This window comes from Pygocentrus nattereri, chromosome 1 (assembly GCF_015220715.1).
Source record: "Pygocentrus nattereri isolate fPygNat1 chromosome 1, fPygNat1.pri, whole genome shotgun sequence".
Taxonomy (NCBI): domain Eukaryota; kingdom Metazoa; phylum Chordata; class Actinopteri; order Characiformes; family Serrasalmidae; genus Pygocentrus; species Pygocentrus nattereri.
In genome coordinates, this window is record NC_051211.1 from 12,577,891 (window position 1) to 12,602,473 (window position 24,583).

At 38.3% G+C, this 24,583-nt stretch overlaps 1 protein-coding gene across 5 annotated transcripts in view; it reads right to left on the reverse strand.

The window, feature by feature from the left end:
* Positions 1–24,583, reverse strand: part of LOC108441433 (histone deacetylase 9-B) — a 76,433-nt gene that overhangs the window by 42,074 nt on the left and 9,776 nt on the right. The window contains exon 2 of one of the 5 annotated variants that reach the window (XM_017720954.2): positions 18,336–18,536. The exons of 2 other annotated variants lie outside the window; for them this stretch is intronic. In XM_017720954.2, coding sequence (XP_017576443.1) covers positions 18,336–18,435 — 100 coding nt within the window. In that variant the 5' untranslated portion in view covers positions 18,436–18,536. Of the gene's footprint in view, positions 1–18,335; positions 18,806–24,583 lie in introns of those variants that run through there. 2 more of the 5 variants (XM_017720955.2, XM_017720952.2) reach the window with 2 other exon arrangements.

Below are 24,583 nucleotides of genomic sequence, written 5' to 3' on the forward strand. Positions count from 1 at the left end.
CGATGGCCAACACAATCACCTGACCTCAATCCAACTGAGCATGCATTTCACTTAGTGAAGGTAAAAATACACCAAGAACAAGCAGGAACTGATTGTAGCTGCAATAAAGACCTGAAAGAGGTTTACCAGGGAAGGAACCCAGCACCTAGAGATGATGTTTATGTGTTTGGGCAACCACTGACTGCAATGTATTTGCGACTACATTTTAAAACAGACAATTTATGAATATGTTAGTGTCTCCAATTATTTTACAATTCATTTATGAAATTTGGCTGATGCTCTTATCAAGAGCAACTTACAATTTGATCATTTTTACACAAGTAGGTGAAGGTGGCGTTAGGAATCTTGCCCAAGGACTCTTATTGGTATAGTGTAGGATGCTTACCCAGGTGGGGGATTGAACCCTAGTCTACGGCATAGAAGGCAGAGGAGTTAACCACTACACTATACCAACCAACCAACCATTGGTATACCACCAACTCCTACACCATTCACCTGGTTTGGCTGTAAGTACCAGCAAACTAAAGCTAAAAGTCAGCAATATATAAATTTAACCTGTCAAAATCTCAGGCTTATTACATTCCATGGCTTATTATTCAGTAACTACATGCACTTGACAAACTGACTGAGCTATTAATATGTTATAGAAGCATGTGATAAACTTTGGGCCTGCTAGTGCGCCATGGCCATTTAAGGGGTTATGCTCCAATATGTTGTGGTTTGCTGTTGACATCCAAACAATTACAGACCTGACTGCATGTAATTCACCTCTGTTCCATTTGACTGCCCTGTACTGTGCCTGGTTCAAGAGGCAGTCAGGACTGAAACACTCCTTATAGCTTTAATGTAAATGAGAGGTGCTAAATAGGACATATGCAAATGACAAAAATCACAAATCATTGTATTCAAGGAGGCTGTTTCTGCAGCTTACTTGAACTATTTGAAATAGGGAGTGAATGGTACTTTAACCATGTTTACATATAAAAATGTTTTTATTTCATAAATAAATAAATACATATGGTTTCCCATGATGTGGGCACTTTAAAGAGATTTCTCCTGATGATTTTATGAAACTAAAATAAATTGCCCACACAGTTGAGGTGCTGCCTTCAGAAAAACACAAATCACAGAGCAGCAAAAAACGCACCTCAAACGCTCCATTTAAAAGCTCTTTAATTATCACGCTGACATGGTCGTGGCATTGAGGACAACACGGCCTTCATATCAAGGAAACAGGATGTAGACTCCCTTTTTTAAAGGGCCCTCACAGGTGAAAGACATTCAGAATAATTGCAGAAGGAAACACCTTTATGCCAAATGAGGAGGGAGGCTTAGCGTAACTGGGCGAAGCACTGGGAGGTCAGGAAAGAAAACGCTGTGGCTTTCAGTTTGATAATTAAAGAGTTTTTATTTTACATTTTTTTCTGCTGTGATCTGTGATTTTACACACAATGATATACAAGCAGTGACCCATTTAAACAGATTCTGCATTCATTTTGTCTTAAAAGGCCGGTATCATGGAAAATGTACCTCTTTGAAGTAAGAGTTTGATACAGTAGGTAAACAGTGTTAAAGGTTCCTGTGGTAAATGTTCTGTGCAGTTCAGTTCATTTAGAATGAATGTTTTATTTAGTTTTTTTTTGTGGTCACCACCATTAATTTTCATGCATTTACATATATACACCTACCCAACCTATAGCAGTTTAGCCCCATCCATTCAGCTTACAGCAGTTTAGCTCTGCACATTCACATTAAAGTTTCAAGGACTGTTTTAGCCTGGAATTTTGTTTGAATAAGGCACAATGCAGGGCAGCCAATCAGAACAGAGCTAATTTATATATATCACCCTTAAAGACACAGTAGCAAAAACAGCTGAATTCTAAGAGATATGGTTGGAAAATAGTCATGTGAACATCAATTATGACTATTTTTGGTGCATAAACCCACAAAACTGTTATGAGTTTACCTCAGGGGAAATATTGAAACATAAAAAAACACAGGATATGAGCTTCATGCAGTGTGTTTTTACAAGTTACATAACAGTTTAACCTTCTGGGGGCCACATTATTTATAAATGACATTAAAAAACAATCAATTTCCAAGCTAAAAAGGCTGACAGTCTGCATTCGACATTTGTGTGTAAGAATTGTGTGGTAAAACTTCACTCAAAACTTTCTACATAATATTGCACAACCCTGGCATAAACATGTTATTAGTAGTTATAACTAGGCCATGACAGCTGACAAGAGTACATTTAGCAAACCCTGAGAGATAAGCTGCCGACACGTTAAACTTTATGGCATACATTCTTAAAAAAGATCTTTCAAGGGTTCTTTAGTAGTCTTTAGTAAAGTTCTATATAGAACCATGAACCTAAAGAACCCTTTGCATCTTTAAATGGTAAAGATAAAGAATGTGCTGTAGATGATTCTGTATGGAACCTTTTTGAAAAAGGTTCTAAAAAGCACCAAAAAGGGTTCTTCAATTGTTACGATGTCAAGCCTGTGAACAATGAAGGAACACTTTTTGGTGCTAAATAGAACCCCTTTCAAAAAGGTTCTTTATAGAACCATAGACAACATACAGTATTATCCACCAATGTGAAGAACCATTTCACTATGCAAAGAACCATTTAATCATACAAGTGTTCATGTCTTTACTAAAAAGAACCCTTTTTTTAAGTGTGTATGTCATGACAATTACTGCTAATAGCAGCATGACACTGTTACATTACTGAGCATAGTCTGTTATGACAACATAGAAGTGTCACTAAACAGGCTTTTGAAAATGCCCTGATTTAGAATTAGAAAATGTTAGAAAACTACAAATAATGCCACAATGCTGACCTTGATGTTGACCCCTGGACTGGCAGTGTGTAGTGCATATCCTGAAAATATCACAAAGCAGCCCAGTAAGAGAGCAGTAAGCAGATTGAGATAATACAATGGTTATTTATAAACTTGTGCATATTTGATAAAAGCCAAATCTTTTAAACTACTCAGCTCATATAAAGTCTTATGCAAGTAAAGAGCATGTGGGTGGCGGAGACAGCAGAAAGCAGTGCAAAGCAAGCTTAAGTGCCTGCAAAGCAAATGAACAATGAAAACCTCCCATTTAGTCAAAGTTCCACTGGGGTCTCACCGCTGCCTGAAATAGCAAACGCACAACTTTCAGTGATGTAACGCTCTGAGTTTGTGAACACGGCATTTTCTGAAAGACAGATTTCAGTACATCACACACTAATGGTTCTAAACAATGTCTTTTTTATTTATTTTTTACACTTAAGTGTTTATTGAGGTTTTCACACTAGTAGACATAGATGTAAAATGTATATGATGGTCGAACATCACAAACAACACAACACCAACAAGAAAAAAGGGGAGCAGGGAAAAAAAAGATAAAGTTACATGATACTTTTTTTTAATCCCACAAACAGGGAAATTCCACCTCCGCATTTAACCCGTCTGTGAAGTCAAACACCACATACACACTAGTGAATACACACACACCAGGGGGCAGTGAGCACACTTGCCTGAAGCAATGGGCAGCCCTATCCACGGTGCCCGGTGAGCAATTGGGGGTTAGGTGTCTTGCTCAAGGACACCTCAGTCATGGACTATCAGCACTGGGGATCGAACCGGATAAAAGACAAAAGAAAAAGAGAGAGAGAGTGATTGTCTGTGGCTACAAAACTCTTATCAAGTGATCGTATTTAAAGATAAAATATCCTTGTACTTATGTCTATTTATTCCTTATGGCGTCATATGTCGTCCATTTTCGCCACTTGTTAGCAAATACGTTTTCCTTCAATCGAAGTTGGTAAGCCATTCTTTCTGCTATGTAAATTTGTCTTACAGTTTCCACCCACTGTTCTGTTGAGGGAGGTTCAGAGGTTCTAAACAATTTCAAGACCATTAAAGCTATTTATATTGGGCTGTGGTCAAGACCAGCTTTGTTGAGTCCAGAATCTAAAGGGGACCAAGATTTAATAAAATAAAAAAAAAACCTCTTCGAGGCCTGACCTAGTCTTTAACTGCTTCCAGCCCACATTTCTTCACCTATTGCTTTCATTTTGCTATAATGCTTAACTGAAGTGACATAATTAATCCCACTGTTATTAATGCATTACATTTACATTCAATGCGTTCTGTATTAATAGGTTTGCGTCTGCACTTCTGACTTTTTTCCAGTTGTTTAGGTTGTGTCAATTTTCTAATAGTCATGAAATCAATTAGCTAATTAGCAATTTTGATGATGAAATTAGCTTCTTGCTAACATGTTCTCATATTACAGAACAATGAGTCTGAACCCTTTGCTCCACCAGCTGGCAGAGTCTTACATTTTGATCAGAATGTTTAGTCCAAAGAAGGTCATACAGAAAGACTACTGCAGCCGGCTAAAGGCTACTGCACACGGCACCAGACAGTATAGAGCGCAGCTAAACCGCTTACGAAGTGCGTCAGAGAAGCACAGATCACATCAAATTCAAGCTCATTTTATATCTTGATGTAGCGAATTTGTCACATTTAGTATCAGCGAACTACCTCCTCACAAACGTACTGTTATCAAGGTAAAGGGTATGAGGTGAAACACGTTGTAGCTGGGCAAGGAACACTAACGTTAGCCGCTAGCTGAGGCAGAAACTGATAACCAGCAATTTTCTGTGTATCTTAAAGGCTTTAGATGGGCTGCAGTAAATTTAATACCTTGCATCAACTACTTTAGATTTTTGGTCTGACTTAGATACCATACAGTAATCACAAAATGAACCTTGTCCCAATACACACAATAACAACTTTCCATGAAATTGAAATCGTAATAAAATGTCTTCTCTTCTACGCATGTCCAGCAGTCCATTTCTAAACTTAGCCTCTTGTAGAAAGTTTTCCTCGTGTTTCAGACGACGATTTCTGAGTTCCTTGGTGTCTGAATTAATATAACCAAGCTAATGTTAACCAGCTACATTAAACACAAGCTGACACAATCATCTGGTATTGAGTTGCCTAAGCAGCCTTGGGCTGAGCCTTGGAGAAGCTGAGTGGGCCCCGTTGGACACCATCTCCCCCAAGACTTCTGACCATTATGAAAAAGAGGCAAAGGAAATCTTACAAAATGTAAGGTCATCATTAGTCGCACAATAAGGCAAAAAAAACACACTTTAACATTAACATGTGCTCCTCCTGATAGTGAGAACTTAGTGGAGCTGAGATAGTTCCAACACGTTACTCACCTAGCTAGCGAATCCTTGACCATTGTAAAGAAAATAAAGTTCAATACTGTGAAAAAGCACCAAGAACATCAGTATATTCACCTGTTTGCAGTAGATATCAGTGCCTAGTGCTGTAACAGGCAGAGCTCCAGTTAATTCGCTCTTTACTTGTTGCGATGAGCTGCCAGTAGTAGTAACTACACTTTACTGTAGGTTGCTGTGTATAAGGTTATGTGACACCTGTGTACAACTGACATAACCCTAAATAACTATTTATACATGTTTATTACGACAGGCATCATTTGTCATAAAGGTTACTTTATCAAAACTGGCAAAGGTAATCTTTATAGTGAATAATGTTTATTGGAACAAGCATTTATAAACAGTTATGTATGGTTATGTTAGTTGTCATGACAAGCTTATGTAGATGTCACATTGCCTTATAAGCAGCACCCTACAGTAAAGTGTTACCTTTCTAACAATTGCTCAGTTTACTCATTACTCATAGCACTGCTGTGTCTGATCCACTCAGACCAGTGCAACACACACCTGACCACTGAAGAACAGGGTAAAAGGGGACTATCACAGTATCAGAGAAACAGATGGACTACAGTCTGTAACTGTAGAACTACAAAGTGCACCTATACAGTGAGTGGAGCTGATAAAATGGACAGTGAGTGTAGAAACAAGGAGGTGGTTATAATGTTATGCCTGATCGGTGTATAATGTAACAATATTTTAACTTATTACTGACAGCACTTAAAAGTACTTTACAGGATCAATTCACTGTTTATGTCCTGTTTTCTCATGAGCACACTCATCACGTCTGTTAAAACCCTGATGCCTGATAATTGGAGAAATAGCGTCCGAACGTCACCACACCCACCAGCTTCAAGCTCAAATCAAGACCACGTCTGAGACGATAGTAAAAGACACCTTTAGTCCGGACTTTAGTGCTGCAGCGCTAGCTAATCCTAAAAAAATACCCTGCCTGACCGGTGCTATCTGGAGCTGCTGGGAGTGAAAGCACATAAAGATATTCTGACCAGCGACCGAAATCTTTTTAAAGCTCAATCTAAAGACAGACGGCCATGTGACTGTCATGTACAAGAGGCAGTTCAACTATTTTTACACGTGTGAACAAAAACGGCAGAAAAAAAGACGGCCGTTTGGTGTGTGTGTGGGATGGTGGCTGTTAGGGCGTGTGTGCTCAATGAGAGATTGATTTGGATTTGTGCCAAAATATGAGCATGTTTTATGCATGTACAAACACACTGTAAACATGGCCTGGATGTGTGCTGCTAAACAGACTGCATAATTCTAGACACACTCAACTCCTCCACGGATAAAACACTACAGAAAGTCATACGTTCTCTTCTCTCTTCACACTTGTTCTTCAGGAACTCACACACCCACATGCTCATTCAACACACACACTCAAGGTGCCATCCAGACATGACGAACAATGTTCACCCTCAAAAAAATCTATATAAAGACAAAACACATGCATTCCAAACAGTATGGACTGAAATGTTGTAAACTAGACAAAAAAAATGTAACATGATGTTTTTTTCACAAGTACAGTCATATGCAAAAGTCTGCAAAAAAAGAAAAAAAGAGTGCCATAGTCAAATGATGATTTATGTTTTGCTGATTTAGTGGAAATAATTAAGCAATAGAACATGAGAGGATGTGTGTTATTGCAAAATAACATCACAGCTGTGATTTGCTCGCCGTAGATCATCACAGCTGTGATGTTATTTTGCGAGAGCACACTCCTCGAGTGCTCTATTGCTTTTATACAACAGCTAAATAAATACAGTAAGAAATAAACAAACTGGGTTTAATATGTTTTAATGTTAGTAGTTCCTTCCACCATATTATAGTTCCTTAACAAGAGTCGTCAGAGTAACGAGCCACACTCACTCGCTGCACAGCCGGCAGTTTGTTCTCCAGCTTGAGCTTGCATGGCCAGAACTAACTGTTGTATAAGTTAATATATCATTTATGGGGAAGACACTCAAATACAGAATTTTTCTGCAAATTTTAGGGCAAATCTAATCTTTATTTTCCCAATATGTAAAATTTGGCAAGTAAACAGTAATTATGCATTATAATATGCAGAAGTATATTCTCTGTAGAGGATGAGTCTCTTAGAGACTTTTCACTTAGTTTAGCAAAATTTGACCTGTGCACCAAACTTTTGCATACAACAGTACCTTGGGGCCAAGACATATTTGTAACAGCATTAAATTTCATTAAATAATACCATAATACTATCTATTTTAGTAATACCTTGACATAAAATTATTTACTTTATATTTTAAATTACTATTTGATCAGTGAGAGTTATAATATATTTATATACTATTTATGAAATATATTCACTCACTAAGCACTTTATTAGAAACTCCTTGCTGATTGTCCATTATACCAACTGACCTTACTGTATAGGTGCCTTTTACCCTGTTCATCAGTGGTCAAGACCCCCACAGGACCACCACAGAGCAGGTATTATTTGGGTGGTTAGACATTCTCACCTGCAGTGACACTGACGTGGTGGTGGTGTGGTAGTGTGTGTTGCGCTGCTCTGAGTGGATCAGATACAGCAGTGCTGAAGTTTTAAACACCTCAGTGTCGCTGCTGGACTGAGAATAGTCCACACATGACCACTGATGAATGACTAGAGGATGATCAACGCAAACTGTGCAGCAACAGATGAGCTACTGTCTCTGATTTTACATCTACAAGGTGAATCCACAGGGAAGGAGTGTCTGATAGTGTGGACAATGAGTGGACACAGTGTTTAAAAACTCCAGCAGCACTGCTGTGTCTGATCCACTCGTACCAGCTCAACACACACTAACACACCACCACCATGTCAGTGTTACTGAAGTGCTGAGAATGATCCACCACCCAAATAATAGTCACTCTGTGGTGGTCCTGACTAGTGAAAAATGTGAAAAGGGTCTAACAAAGTTTGCAGACAAACAGATGGACTACAGCCTGTAACTGTGGAAGTTCATTGCACTTTTGCACAGTACTGTATATCTGTCCTATGTATATTATCTAATATTATATAAATGCAGATTTTATTTATCTAGTGCTTGTTGTAGGTGACTGACAGCGAGCTGACAGCCAAGTGCAACCAAGTGCACCCTCTCAGAGGCCAAACTAAAAGTGTACGTTCTGAAACGCGCGCTAGTCACTCTGACTCCTTGGGGCCCCTCTCCCCGAAATACACACTCCACAAAAAGCACTGCCCACCAAAACAGAAGCACAACACGCTCTAAAGTGTCAATCACTACTAATAGTATCCAGCATCTGTTCCAATCATAACAAATGACAGCTAAAGAGGAAGGGCACTGTGCGACTGCGGGCAGGTGGGTCAACTTCTTCAACACTGGGTCATAAACCACGGAACATTCCAGCATTCTGCTTTCCTTTGACACAAATACTATAACTCTGCATTATATCTGCCATCCAACCCCCCCCCACAAAAACAGAAAGGAACCAGAAAGGATGTTTCCATATGGTGGATGAAGATGGCATTCTGTGGAAAGTGCAGCAGTGCAGGATGAGTGAGGTTTATAAATAAAGTCTTCCGGTGGGTGGTTTTATTAGGAGTTAACTCAGACGGAATGATAACCGAGGCTAATCTTAGCCCCCTAATGCCTTAAGCCCGAAATAACGAGGCCAAGAATAGCCATGCCTAAACGCTAAGGGGCCAGAATATTCAACTGGCCCTCGTGCTCTGGCAAGGCAAAGAGAGGTAAACAGCATGCCAATCACACCAGTCTGTAACCTGCCAGTCTGACCTGGCCACTACCTTCAAAGCCACTAGAAAAGCTCTGTGGGACTATTTTTTCATGTGTCAGTAGCCTATCGCTGTATGAGATCCATATCCACCGTTTCACACTGTCCTGTCTCAGCTCTTCATGTAGTCCTGTGTAATGTGCTGCTGTTGTTTGTTGTACTATGATGCCTGAAGTACCATGTATGGGTCCAATGTATAGCTTATCTTGCAAAATGACAATAAGGCCCACTTGACTTGATTTGATATCAATGTTACATATACCAAGAATTTATATGGAACATTCATACCAAGTTAATTGACGCTGAATGACTTTGTTGACATATAACAATTGAGTTGTAAAGAAATTATGAAATGTTGGTTTCCCTTTAAGCACCTCTAAATTCCATGCATGTGCATCATGTAAATTACGCTATTTTGTCAGTGTACCACTCCATTGTTAAGATGTAAACAAAGTCATCCAGAGAGGTTTGCTATAAATGACTAACTTTAGAGAAACTTGCTCTTTTCTTCACACTGGTGGTGAATGGAACCAGGGGTCATGATAGCTACAATGCAAAAATACCCATTTTATTTACTATCCAAAACCACCAGTGAATCAACACCTGTCTTTTTTGTTTTCTATGTGATTTGACTTTTTTTTTTTTGGGAGAAACAAATTGTTTACACTATTTTGTCTCACAGCAGCCTGCATGTACCATTTGGTATGAGTAGATTTTAAAAAGGTATGTTTTAGGGCTAAATCTTATCTTAAAACTATCACAAAACAATGTCTGAGGCAACAGGCAGCATATTCTCAGCTATTACATCTAATAGCTTTATGTGAGGTAGCTTAAACACTAGGGATGCTTTGATATGGGACCTGATGATCCACACACACACACACACACACACACACACACATATACATATATATATATATATATATATATAGGGTTACACATTCAGCTAAATTAATAAAAATGTAATATTTTGCCACAGTGGCACAACATCCTGTGCTTGTGGAGCAAAATATAATAAGTACATCAGCAAATATTGCTTTAAAATATCAGTCAAACCTACACATGCCTATGCATATATATACGGATGCATGTCTGCCGATATTGATATGATTGTGATATCATTGTGCATCCTTATTCAACAATTCAAGACGTCTAGTTCCTGTCATGTGACTGTAAACAATTCTGCCTCTACACTGTTGGAAATAAAGGAACTCTGCAGGTACATTTTAGTTCAACAGGGTACAACCAATGTAAATGTACCATGAAAGGTACAGCAGTGCTCTTAAGGTCCAATTAAATATGTTTTTCCAGGGGAAAAGCATGTATTTTTACCTTTTCATAGCCTAATTTGGTGAAAAAGAATAGTAAAATAAAAAGCCTGGAGACGAGACGGAGTGTGTGGAGTCCGTACAGGTTGGTTAGAAAATATACTGTCAGCAGATTATGGTATAAGTATGTTCCCTGACTAAAGGTACTGAGATGTACCCTGAGGGTACCACTCCAGTGACAGGAGGGGCACTGACCCAGTGACAGTGTCATATCTTCATTTCTGAGTGTAGCTTCTCTAAAAAAAGAAAAAAGCATTTCACAACAAATACTTCAGGATAGCTTTGGTTACATCTCAACCATCTAATTATGCAGATATTTAGAAACGGGAAATTCCCCTTTAAAAATGCAGTCCGCAGTCCATGATGAACACACACTGGACAAGGCTAAAGATATACAGTAGTGAACTGATGCTAGCAGTGAAAACACTCCCTGGAGATTTTTCTGCATTTGTTTCTCTGCAAACAGAGTCTCATGTGTCCGTGTGTCCACTGGTCAAGTCTCTACGGGAGAATGCAGGTCTGCCTGCCAAAAACAACTGACCTCAAACGAAACACAATCTGAATCTGCTTTTCAGAAACAGCCAGCTCGGTCTTGTATAATGTGTGGAATAATTACGATAATGGAAAACACCAGATCCGTGGGCGAGCGCCGCTGTCAGCAGTGTCAGGGACTCGCTCAGCCACGTCTCGACCTCCATCTTTTATTCATCGGCATCGAGAGCCATTATTTCCACTCGCCTCTCAGCCTGCGAGCCTCTCATCCTCTGAGCAGCGAGTTGTGTACAGCGGCCTGGTCAGATGCAGCTACAGGCACTGACTCACCCTCCTCAGCTGCATGAGAACTCTGAGAAGTCGCTCGGTGGCCAGAGTGAGTCAGAGCTGATGAGAAACAGATAGATCTAAAATAAACAGAATCCCTCTGCCAGCGTTACAAAACAGCCAGGCTAAAAATGGAAACGCTGGATGACATTTTTTAAATTGAAATGTTCTGCATCAACTGACAGGCAAGGAGTCACATGAGATCTCCTGGCCACGGTTCGACAACGTTGTTTGCCTGAGACTCGAAGGCTGATACACTGGTATGTACAGTTGTGTGCAAAAGTTTGATCACCCTGGTCCAATGACGTTTCATTAATGCTCTAAGTGAAAAACGCAAACACGTTCTCTACAGAGAACACATGCGCAGTTGAATGCACGATTACTGATTATTTACTGAATTTAAATAAATAAATAAAGGCAAAACATAAAATGTAGCCTGTGCAAAGGTTATGGTACATTTATATTTTTTAATGTTTTGTGAAAAAAAAAAAAAGCAGAAAATATATTTCTGTTAAAGTGCTCTGTAGAGAATTTATTAGCATATTTTCTTACAGAAAATCATCAAAACAGGTCGTCTGTCCAGGGATGTTTTTTTGTGACCTTTGCTATGAATGTAAATATTCATGAGTATCATTGGTATTAAACTGCAGTCTTAGAGGGCCTTTAGTCCAGCATAGCTTCATGACCTTCCTGCTCAAGCGCACCCACCATACATGGTCATTAACTGGCGAGTTGAATCAGCTATGCAAGAGCAGAAAAATCACCACACTGTGCTGCCGTCCAGCACCGAAACTGGACATCCCTAATGTATATGTACAATACTGCTCAAAAGTTTGGAAGCAATGTTTTAAGAATGTAAAATCAAGTTGGCTGCAGATGCATATATAAAATTATATGCAGAACCATCTGCAAAAGTTTGAACACCCCTGATCAAATGCCATGCTTTGTTGATTTTCGAACTGAAAATTAGTTTTCACATCCACTACTGGAAACATACTTTAATAGCAGCTTTCTGCAAATTTTAGTGCCCACCTTCTACTTGTTTGCTGAGTTTAACATACTGGAAAAAATAAAACATCTAATGTAAACAAAAGTGCCATAACCTTGACACAGGCCACATTTTAAGTCCAATAAATTCAGCAAATAAACAGTGATCATGTATTAAAATGTGCGGAGATGTGTTCTCTGTAGAGCATGTGTAACTTATTTACACTCAGAAAAACAACAAACCCTTTGCAGACTGTACAACATCAAGTATAAAGTTACAATAATGATATATGCAGAATTCCCAAAGTGACAAAAAAATGACTGAAAATAAAATGAATATTTTATTTATTATTTAAAGGGAGAATTTCACTGATGTTCCCAAATTTGAGCATCATTAAAATGGTTAAGATGTAAACAAAGTTGCTCAGTGTTTGGTGTGAAATGTTCCATTCTAAAGAAACTACAGAACTGCTCACAGTGGTGGTGAGAGGAACCAGATCACTTCTGTCAGAACAAAACCTTGTCCAAAAAGGTAAGTTTACAGGCGAAGGAAAAACACACTTTACTTTTAATGTTAGTCAATGGAACCCGACATTTTTCCAAGTTATTTTGGGTCATTTATGTTGGTCCATTCACCGTTAAATTCACACACAGTGTAAAGGGCAACAGACATTTTCAAATTATGTCAAAAACTGAAAAACGACAAAAATGGAGATGCAAGGTTTTGTTGCAATAGCAGAGAGACGCAAAATGAAGCTACCTCACAGAAACTACAAGCGATGTGTAGATTTGAATAATACTACCGTGTGCCGGATACATTCGTAGCCGGATACATTCGTAGACAGTGACCAACATTTTACTGTAACTGTACTTTATTAAACCCAGACATAGACCACAAACCCACAGTAGATGAAATGAGACGCTACACCAGTAGAGGTAAACAATGTAAAGTCCTTAAGAAAAACAAACAAATCATAAATTTCTGTTTTCACCTCAGCTAGCATTATTAGCCTAGCACAGGGGTCAGCATCCCAAATGCCATTTTGTCCCATTCAACAAAAATCAAACCACTTTGGAAAAACCACCTTTTACTGGTTTAACATTTTAACAGCTTGGAAAGTTATAAAGTGAATGTGCTAATACAGCTAAAGAAACATAATAAAATATGAGGAAAAACAACAGCTTACTTTGACCTGCTCAGCTAGCTTTATAGCCACTTTTCTCACATCTGCAGCAGGAAACTTTCCCACTAGAACAGTTTCTTGTAAAATGTCTCTCAACATTTGACTTTTTGGTGTTTCACAGTTTCTTGTTGCCGAATAAACTTATGCAGAAACCAGCTGGAGTGCATATACACACAAATGTGTCCATTCATTCGTGTGTAAATCATTAATGTTCATTGAGTCTTTCTCTTCTTTGCAATTTCGTTAGCTACTAGCTATTTGAGATTGTTGTCTGCGTTACTATGTGACCAGCAGTCTTCAGGGTTAAAAGCTGGTGAATTAGCAGTTGTACATTAATTCCAGCCTTTAATAATATTTTTTGTTAAAGCATAAAAATCGAATTCTGCTGTGGAGCCACAGGGGGGCACTAAAACTGTGTAATTATTCTGGGGCCCCATGTTGCCGACTCCTGGCCTAGCAACATTGTATTTCGCCTCATAACTTTTAGCTGAAAGACCATGAGTTTGTGAAGAGTTAATCAGTTGATGCCACCTGATAAATGTACTAAACAATGTTGAAAGTTTTATTCCTTTAAATTTATACAAGCAGGATGAAATATTGGTTTGAGCTTGATTGGTGCTTTTCAACAACGCTTCCTATTTGCTTTATTTGTGCTTTGTACTGCTACCCGACCCCACAGGCTCTCTGCCAGGTGGCGACAGTAATCTTTCAGTGCTTCCGTTTTGCACTAACCAGGTAAGAAACTTTGACCAAAACGTAAGACGTGACCTCTTTACTGCCCTCTAGTTTATACATATGACTGTATGCACATTTCACGGTTCTTATAAGAATAAATGACTTTAGTGACTATTTGAATATTTGAAAATTCAGACTCGTCCCAAGTTATTTTGCAAAGTAGTTATTAGGCCCAATTCCATTTCACTCCTTGCTCCTACCACTTAGCCCTTAGCCCTCCGTTTTGTGCGTTTACGTCTAGGGGTAGTGTGTTTTTGTTGGCCCTCCAAATGGAGTGTTATGAGAAAGAAAGAAAAACCCAGCAAGATGACTGCACAAGTGACCAAATAAACCCACAAATGAGAGAATTTTCCCTAAAACTTACCATATATAATTACCATCATTTACCATACCACTGTACATACCATCTTAGTTTAATATAGTTTCAATGTATTACGGTCCTTTTCTTCATAACAGGCAAAAAATTGCTAAAAACTTGCTAATGTCTCATTAGCTAGCTAGCTAACTGTCCTGTTCCACCTTAAATAGTCCAGCAGTTCTGATGCCTGAAGTGCTAGAATGTAACTGTTGCGTAATTTAAGGTGGAACGGGAAAATGGAAACAAGAAGCTGGCGAATATGTATCCTCAGCTTTGTATCACCAAAGAATTAGTGGTGGGTGACAATAAATAACTGTGTTATAGCCCCTCTTTGAAGGCACATGATGCCCTAAATGTAACTAAAGCCCAGCAGTGAAGAGCTGAACTTTCCCTCCTCTGCTATCACTGAAGACGGGCAGGGTCGCTTAAAGAGCAGTTAAGTTAGCTGTTAATAAAGCGAGGTTTTTTTTTGTTGTAATTTGAGGGTCCCATTTCAAAGAGAAAGATTTCAACCACTACCCCTTGTAACTCAGTTCCATTATCAACCATTATCAACACACACGTAGATATATAAAAATGTGTAGGTTTCACGGCTCATTCGCTATAGCAAAGAAAAATGGCAATATATTTTCAATGTGACTCCTGGTTACTATCCCCACCCTTGCATAGAAATCTTTGGAAAGAAAAGAGTCAGTAAATTTCTCTTTAATGCACTATTTCACACTAACCCACTCAAACCATTGACTTTGTTTACATCTCAACTATTGATTTATGCTGAAACTTTGAATCGATTAAATTCATCTTTAATTTTTCAAAATCTTTTTACATATTTTACATCTAAAAAATCTTTTGGCACATAGGTTACACAGCCTAATTTATTACTGTATATCCAATAATGGCAGTCATAAGCATGACAAAAGTAAAAGTAGTTTAGTTATCAGCATTTGAGCCCAGATGCTTTAAGCACATCCATATGCAGATCCAAAATGAGTGTCTCCTCATCACTGTAGCTTGTTTGTAGCTGCAGTATGTAATCTAACATCTGATCCTAGAACAGCACCAGCGTTGGTCTATATGTGATGTGATCAGTTGGTGCCTTTGGGCTGAGTATGTTGAGGTGGGGTCAGATGTGTTCTGATAAACTGCATGTTCAAAATGTATAGCACATCTATGTTCCCTTAACACAGCTCTCAAAAGACTGCTGCTGATCTGGCTCTAACTGGCCTGATGTTGTCGGAACAAAATCTTGTATCTCCATTTTTGTCATTTTTCAGTTTTTGACATAATTTGAAAGTGTCTGTTGTTCTTTATATTGTGTGTAAATTTCATGATGAATGGACCAAATAAATGGCCCAAAATGACTTGGTAAAAATTCTGGTTCCATTGACATACATTAAAAATGAAGTATGTTTTTTCCTTCTCCTGAAAAGTCATCATTTTGGAGATACGAGGGTTTGCTCTGACAGCAGCAGTATGTGTTTTTAAGAATCTTTGGACAACAGAGACGTCCTTTCTCAAATGTGACAGCTTTAATAAGCATCCAGTGAAAAATGCATCCTCCTATAAGTGCATAGTATACGCAACATGAAAGAATCCATAACAATGAGCGGAGATGAGCTTACTAATAACCGCGTTAAGCAATACACCAAAACAAGCACATTCTTAAACCACAAATGCACCGAGACAATGCATCAGACGACAAGCCCACGTCACCACAACACAAACACATGCTTGCTACATCCTTCCTATCAACCACGAAAAGAAGCGCATACCTGTGTACTGTCGTCCTACCGATGTGTGAAAGTTTGCACACCCCTGGTTTTTATTCATTTTCTAAGTGTAATAGCATAATAACACATCCTCTACGGAGAACATACTTCTGCACAATCTAATGCACAATTATGGATTATTTCCTAAATTCAACACATAGGGTGAAAGAATGACAATAAATGTGTTATGTGCAAAATATTTTATGTTTTATTTTTTTTCCCAATATGCTTAACCCCTCAAATGAATAGAAACTGTGCACTAAAATCTGCTATTTAAGTCTGTTCCCCATAGACGATTAGGTTAAAATCCCAGGCTTAGTACATACTAAGTCTTATTACTCAGTAACTACAGGGCCTACTGGTGGGGTCTGGCCATTTCAAAGGTTAACTTAATTGTGTAATTGTGCATTTAACTTATTTTCACTTATAAATTCAACAAAACAAGCTTTTATGCATATGACTATGCATATGCAAACGACTGTATACTGTTGCTGTATCAATCAGGTCCACTTTAAAGCTTGGAATCATTCAATGTTTTCAATAATGTAAAATTTGGTTTCAGATATACAAACGTTTCTAACATGCTCACAGCTTTACAGCTTACAAATAATTCATAATAAACAATATATTAAAGAAAAGAACATGACATGATGCCTCAAGAGTGCTTCATATTAGAAAATCTCGAGGCAGATAATTTAATGAAATTGCATAATTATTGTTAGTATAACTTAGCTTTAGTGCAATTACTCCTATACTACCACTGTGCCTGTCATTTGGACTATGCAGTACTGTGTACTCTATTTATTCTGCTACTTATTCTGTTTATTCTAGGAAACCTATTTAGAACATCTGTGAATAATACTGCAGTTGCATTCATAGTACTGGGTAGTACAGGACCCTTCATTTATTTCATTTACAGTCAAAACTGTATTATGCACAAGCTATTCACTTTAGGCCATATTTCTTAGGAGATTCTCATGAGGAAAGTGGAGTTCAAAAAGACCTGTTAGACACCAAAGCTGTCCCCACCAGATAAACAGCACGTAAAGCTTTCATCTCTGAGATGAATCCACATTCACATTGACAAGACAATTCAGCGCCGTGGGTCTGAAAGGACGTGTAGCTGGTCAAGAAGGTCTTACTGAGAAAGGAGACAAACACAGAACTTGAACACTGGAATGACTGCCATAGAGTCCAGACTTCAACATTACTGAAAGTGCGTGGATTGTGAAAAGTAGAAAATGCAACCAACTTCTGAGACCGAACTTTGGAGATGTAGAAAAATCCCTGCCGATTTCTTTGAACACTTAAAAGTGAGTGTCCTGAAAAGAACGGAAGCTAATAAAGACAAAGAGTGGACACAATATATTATGAAAAATTCATATTTAGTTGTTGAAACTACTGTTAAATGTTTTCTGTGTTTTTCTTGACTAATCTGTACTTAAAGACTGCTATGACTGGAAATTAAAGGCATAAGGGTGGTCAAAAAGGGTGGTCTCTGTGCTTTGCACAGTATAGTAAATTGTGCAATATTGTGAGCTTAGCTACTATTCTGTGTATATTTATAGCATTAATTCTCAGGCATATGTGACATGTGACATACAGTCGTATGCAAAAGTTTGAGGACCTCTGGTCAAATCTCATGTGTTGCTGATTTTCTAAGTGTAAATAAGTTAAAACATCTTCTACAGTGAATACAATTCTACACATTTTAATGTGCAATTACGGTCTATTTCCTCTATTTAACATATTGTCCAAAAAAAAAACAAACTGTGGCCTGTGCAAAAGTTAAGTCACATATTTTGTTTGTTTTTTTTTCCAATATAGTTACTGCATATAGAAATGACATATGTAAGTTTGTTCCTGTGCAGAGAAAATGCAGAAAACCAACAGAACATGCAAACTGACTGAGGACGCTCAAATGTTTGCATATGAGTGCATGACAAGTGACCCTAAATTCTAAGCTTTTGTCAAAAACATACAAGGAGACTAATGCAGATTGTGAGAAGCAAAAGCATGTAGACTCCAGCTTAGTCCAGCACAGTCTGGGGAACTCCTGAGTCGAATCGAGTATGTTTTAGCACCAAACTGTGCTGGACTCTCCTGATCTAGGCTTCTTCACACAGGTACCTGAGTCAATCACAGTGCTGGAGATGCTATGCGTGTCCAGTATGGTCCTCAGCCACTCAGCGGGGATGCGGGTGTCGCTCTCATAGATGGTCTGCAGCATTCTCGAGGCGACCCAGTCCTCTTCCTCGCTTTCTTTCACCCTTTCGCTCGCTCTCCGCTCTCCTCTTGCCTCGGTCCGTCCACTTCAGACTATTTCAGCCACTGAGAAATGTCAACCGTTTCGGTGGATGTCTTTTAGCCGGCCAGATTCACACATCAGGCGAGTGAAAAAAGAGGTAATTACTGCTATTTCAGAGCTGTGTTTCTCTTTTCTTGAGCCCAAGCAGAAGCAATACCTCCTGCACTCTCACTCATACAGCACAGCACTGTATCCACTCATACAGCTCTCATGCAGCACACTCTCTCTCTCTGCCTCTGCCTCTCTCTTGCCCCATCATTACCATGTGAATGTACGCCACTTCTCTCTCTCTCTCTCTCTCTCTCTCTCTCTCTCTCTCTCACCCTCCCTCCCTCTCGCGCTCCCTCGCTCCCAGGTGCCAGGAATAGCAACAGGGCCAGCCCAGGACAGAAATAGGCCGGGCCAAACCAGGGGAGTGGAGCAGCGGCTAGCTGCTCAAAATAGTAGCACAAAAACACAGCTGTCTGCCTTCATCCTTCTCCCCCCGAGCTCCCTCGCTCCTCTTTATCTCCCTCTCTCAGTCCTCCCTTATCCCCCCCCCCCCCTTTATTCACTCTCAAATTCTTTTTTTTCGCTCTCTTTTTGTGCTCTCATATCGTCAAACACCAGTTGAGCGATCGCCTCGCTAAGCCGTTCTCCACTGTCTAATCAGCCACTCTATTGATTCAGGGAATGAATGAACACAGGCTTTCAGAAAACACACTCCAATCTTCCTCTTCATGACAGTTCTCTCTGCTTTCTGGCTCCTTTCGTCCCCCTGCACTGCCATCTCCAACACATCTTCTCAGTGCTAATTCATTAGCATTACAGGAGCTTAGGCAAGTGCTACTGCTGTTAGAGAAAGCAGAGCATCCTACACACTGAATTAAGGCCATCACTGTCTATTGTGTCAGTAATCGAGAAATGTACTGATTATTTGATGAAGTTTTCTTTGATTTTAAAAACATGAATGCCATAAATATCAATAAACCATGCACTGCCTTTCAAAGAGCCCAGAATATTTCAATAAACTGGGAAGCCTTCAAAAAATATCGACAGTCATATGTGAAAGTCTAAACACGCCTGGTTTTGCTGATTTTCAAACTTGAGTATGGCATTTTTCTGCAAAATCTGAATGCACAATTTCTATTTATTTGTTGATTTTAACATCTTGAAAAAGTATATAAACTATAACGTGGCATAACTTTTGCACAGGCCATACTTAAACATTTATTTGGGTTTTTTTCCAACATGTTAAATTAATTTCTCTTAATATGTTAAATACAGTGAATAAACACTAATTATGCAGACATGTGTTCTCTGAAGAGGATGCCTTAACATATTTTCACTTAAAAAAAAAAAACATATCACTTTAGCAGAGTGCCTAAACACCGCTGTGTATCAGTTGGCCATATAATAACTGTTCTTCAATAATAACCTATACAGCATAGACTGAAATTACATTTCATAATTTAAATTATCTTGTGAACAACGAGAACTTGTGGCAATAAAAAAAGGTAAATATTATTAAATAATAAATTCTAATGAACTCATTATAGTCATTTGTCACCACAGAATTTCTATGCTTTGCTTGCTGCTTTTTACATTTGAGGTGTTCTGGGTTTTTAAAGTTATTTAACATGGTGCTTATTTTTAAAGTTCTTTCTTGATGCTCTAAGCTTTTTGGTGGGATCATCCAGAGCTCTTTGCACGATTCATTTATTTTTACAGCTTCCTACAAATAGTTTGAAATCTATGGAATACAAGAAACATTTGAGGAACCTACATGTATCTACAACATGATATCCATTATTTTTTATTACTTTATGTTATTGAAAATATTTGAAAGGTAGTGTATGTGTACATACAGCCACTCCAAAAAGTATTTAGATATTGCCATATGTAAAAATGTATTAGGTTCACTGAATTACATAGTTTATTAATTAATATTATATAAATTTTGTTTATTCAAACACTTTTCTAAGCAAATAAACACAAACTACTGATTTTGAAAATGTGTCTTGGGTGACTTTTCAGAATATTGTGTGTGTCCATTATATATATATATATATATATATATATATATATATATATATATATATATTATATATATATATATATATATATATATATATATATATATACATACACACACATCATAATTATCACATTATATATTAATTACAAACATTGGTAAGAAATTATGTTTTACCTAACTTATGCAGTCCTGTGGAAACAATGCACTTGGGTGTGTCCATCAGGCTGTTTTTAACTGTGATTTAAAATATGCATTGTTACCCGGCAAAGCAAACCAGCTATTCAGAAATGTTCCAGTGGTGACAATGTTTAAAGTGCAGTCATGACAGAAATGAAGTTTTAGATTTTGTGGGCTTGTCCTTGAATTGTCAATTGTGAAACTAGTGCAGTCAGTCCCAGTGTAGTCTTTCACAACATCCTAATCTGATCAAACTGACACTCACCTCCACTTCAGCTGCACGAGCAAGCAATTTCACTGATAAACAATGTGAAGTGTGTAGGCCTTCACACATTAACAGCGTATGGCCAGTTTTCATTTCTTACAATCAAAATAAGTGATCTACCCTGACTTGCCGAACAGTGAGCAAATAAAGTAGCACCCAAAAGTCTGAGTCTTCTACCGAACATCATGTCCTTATTCAAAGGAAAAGAATTTAAAGAATTCATCAAAAATCTCTGATGACCTTGTAAGAATGCATTATCAAACCATCTTCACAGCCAAGCAAGCAAGTCAACATTTATTAAATGTTTTTTCTATTGTGCTATTTATGACACACTATTTTTTATTGTGGCAGATGTGAAGACAGATGCAGCTTTCCATTTTACCTTGGCTCAAATTGTTCTCACAGCAGGGGATTCTCCCCCCCTCCCCATCCCCCTTTCAGCCACCATTGCTCACGAGCAGCTCAACGCAGATAACAGAGTTAAGGGGAAAAATGTGTTTCATTTGATTACTTCATTACAGGTACCTGGGGGCCTGCAGAAGAAAACTCACAATTATTTAAAACAATGAATTAAAGGAATACATTATTTTACATTATATGGCTGTTGTCAGAACAAAACCTCCTATCTCAATTTTTGTCATTTTTCAGTTTTTGGCATAATTTGAAAATACCTGTTGTCCTTTACATTGTGTGTAAATTTCACGATGAATGGACTAACAGAAATGGGCCAAAATGATTTTTAAAAAAGTCTGGTTCCATTGACTTACATTAAAAGTAAAGCATGTTTTTCTCTCTCTTGTAAAGTTTTTATTTTGGAGATACAAGGTTTTGTTCAGCGACATATTTCAGCTGTTAGAGAAATTCTTTTTTTGACCTTATTGGATGTCTTTAGGAACATCTGAAAAGCATCTCAACAAACCCTCTGTTGCTCAGAATGAAAGCTGGAATAAGATGGATGCTTTGGTTTCAGTAGAAACTTGCAAAATCCATGCTGGACAAAGTTCAAGCTGTCATTTTGACTTTCAGTAAATATTGAATTGGTGTTGTTATTCTTCAGCAATGAAATGCGACCAAAACTGCATTTGTTTTTATATAAGTTTCTATGAGGTGGATTCCTGTAGGCCAAAGCCATCTGATTAGTCATGCTTCACCATAGCTGCTCTTGCTTCAGAGTCTCTGATCCGTTCTGTGTAATGGGGAATTCCTAAAAATGCCACAGAAAGAGTCAACTGAGCTGGTGATTGCAACACCTTTGCCCTGCCTGGGGGATGGGTCCACTCCCTCCATATCCGGTAAATAGCATAGCACAATAACTAACTCTGCCCACTCGTTCTTTAGTCAAGATTCGGTGAACTGGAAATGCTAATAGCACAACAGCACCATAACACCCATACACTCACCACTCTCCCACACACACCAGGCCAAGAGCCCAGCGCAAACTAAAAGTGCCAATACATATACAATAACCAATGACTGATTTTCATCACTGTCATTTTATTTCTGTTATTCCATATTTAAGTTAGAACACAAGAGGGTGCGTCTTATCACAAATAACATCATGGTTGTGACTCGGTTGCAGGGACGAGCAGAAGACGAGTGTAGCTGGTCGTCACAGCTGAGCTGCTATTCATGATAATGTACAACCATAGGTGTTCTACTTTTTCTTTATTGCAGGAAAATTAAGAAAAACATGAGGCAAAGAAGCTCTGAACATTGTATCAAAGGTGCTTTATTCCTTCTCCCTTTTGCAGACAGGGTTACAAAACTCTCACAATATCAGGTTCAGCTCAGCGTTTCCAACGTGTGCCTGAATGTTGTTTTATATCATTCCACAGCTGGTCTTATTTGCCTGTAAAGCATTTTGTTTGCTTCTGGCTAATTCCAGATTATTCCTTCACAGCTGCAAAGCTCACTTGGTGGGAACAAGAAATCAGGATTTTGATACTGGTCCATGGTTACATTCTGCTTCAGAACCTGACCAAACAGGCTGTAGGTCCGGTTTTAATATATGGAGGTTATCTAATGTGTCCATTTCTGTTTTTGTACGTGCTAAAGAGCTGTGGAGTTGTTACTTAGCAACCGGTGCTCAGCAGAATTGAGTTATTGTGAAAAAATTGTGAAATACATATTTAATTATAAATATTAAATATTAAAATATTTCAACAGTAACAGTAACAGAATTGCAGGAACAGGATATGACATAATACTGTAATTGTCTATTTGTCTATATACTCATTTCCTGTCATGTTTTCTACGGCATGATTCGACATAATTTGATATTTTTGGTTATTAGTGTTTATTATAACTAATTCCTTATGTTATGCGGTTTTGGGTAGCACTTTATTTGAAAGCTACCTATATAGGGACTACATAACACATGCATAAACACTGAACAAGCATTTATAACTGGCTTATACTAGATAGAGCACGATGACATAAGACAGTGTATGAAGTAAATGACATTGCTTTGATGTAAAGGACCTTAAACTAATGATGGACATTTGTTCAGATTATAACGCTGTTATAAAGCTTAGTTCTACATGAGTTAAAGTACAAATCCCTTTTCTCAATATAATGTCATTTACTTTGGCTTATGGTATCTTGCTGTCACCGGCATAAGCTTTTCATAAAGACTCAAATAACTATTATATTATTACAACTGTAACTGGCTTTATGAATGTTATTCAATGCTTATGCATGTGTTATAATGTCTTTTTGTAAGTAGCCTTCAAATAAAGCATTACCAAGGTTTGTAAGTTATTATGGTGTCACCTACCAAATATGCCTTGCCTTATAGAAAACAGTGATTCCAAACTTTTGAATGACAGTTTGTCAAACCTTGTAACACCATTAAAAAAGGTAATGCATTAAATTTCCATTGATTCAAACACATACCTAATTTTCACATGAACAAAACACGTCTTTAATTTTTTGGCCCAATAAATGTTCTGACGTATTTGATTCATGTGCAATAACACACATTTGGATCAAGTTAACTGAAAGCAGCACTTTTCTTAGCGTAGTACGCTGACCTGGAACAGGGCCAGATTACGAGAAAAGAACCAAGTCTGTGTATGTGGAGAAGCACGGCCATGCCTGCTGAATGAATTAAAGAGAGGAAAAGCTGTCTGCGTGAGGCGGAGGCGGCTCAATCCCCAGGAGAAAGTCACTCTTAATATGTGAGAGCGACAGGTTTTCTCTGCCTCTATTGTTGCTTAAAGTGCCATCGCATTGTTTACTTCCCCACGGAGTTCCCCAGTCATGTCCCAGGCCGACGGACACAATGCTGCCGGAGGAACCCCGGGTCACACAGTCTCCTGCTGCCCAGGTTTTCCTCTCCAGACAAAATAAATGCCGCTGCAAAAAATAGGTCATCTGCAGAGGCCTTTTCCTGATATAGAAAAAAAAGACATTCTCAAGGTGAAGGTTTAAAACGTTCCAATAGAGGACTTAGAATAGGACACAGCTCACAACACTCAACAAATGACTGGAGATGCTCTTGACACTAGATGTTGGAACATTGCTGTGAGGATTTGATTAAGCATAAGTGAGGTCGGGTACTGATGTTGGATGATACTTCTGGATCACTCCAAGTCATCACAAAGGTACTG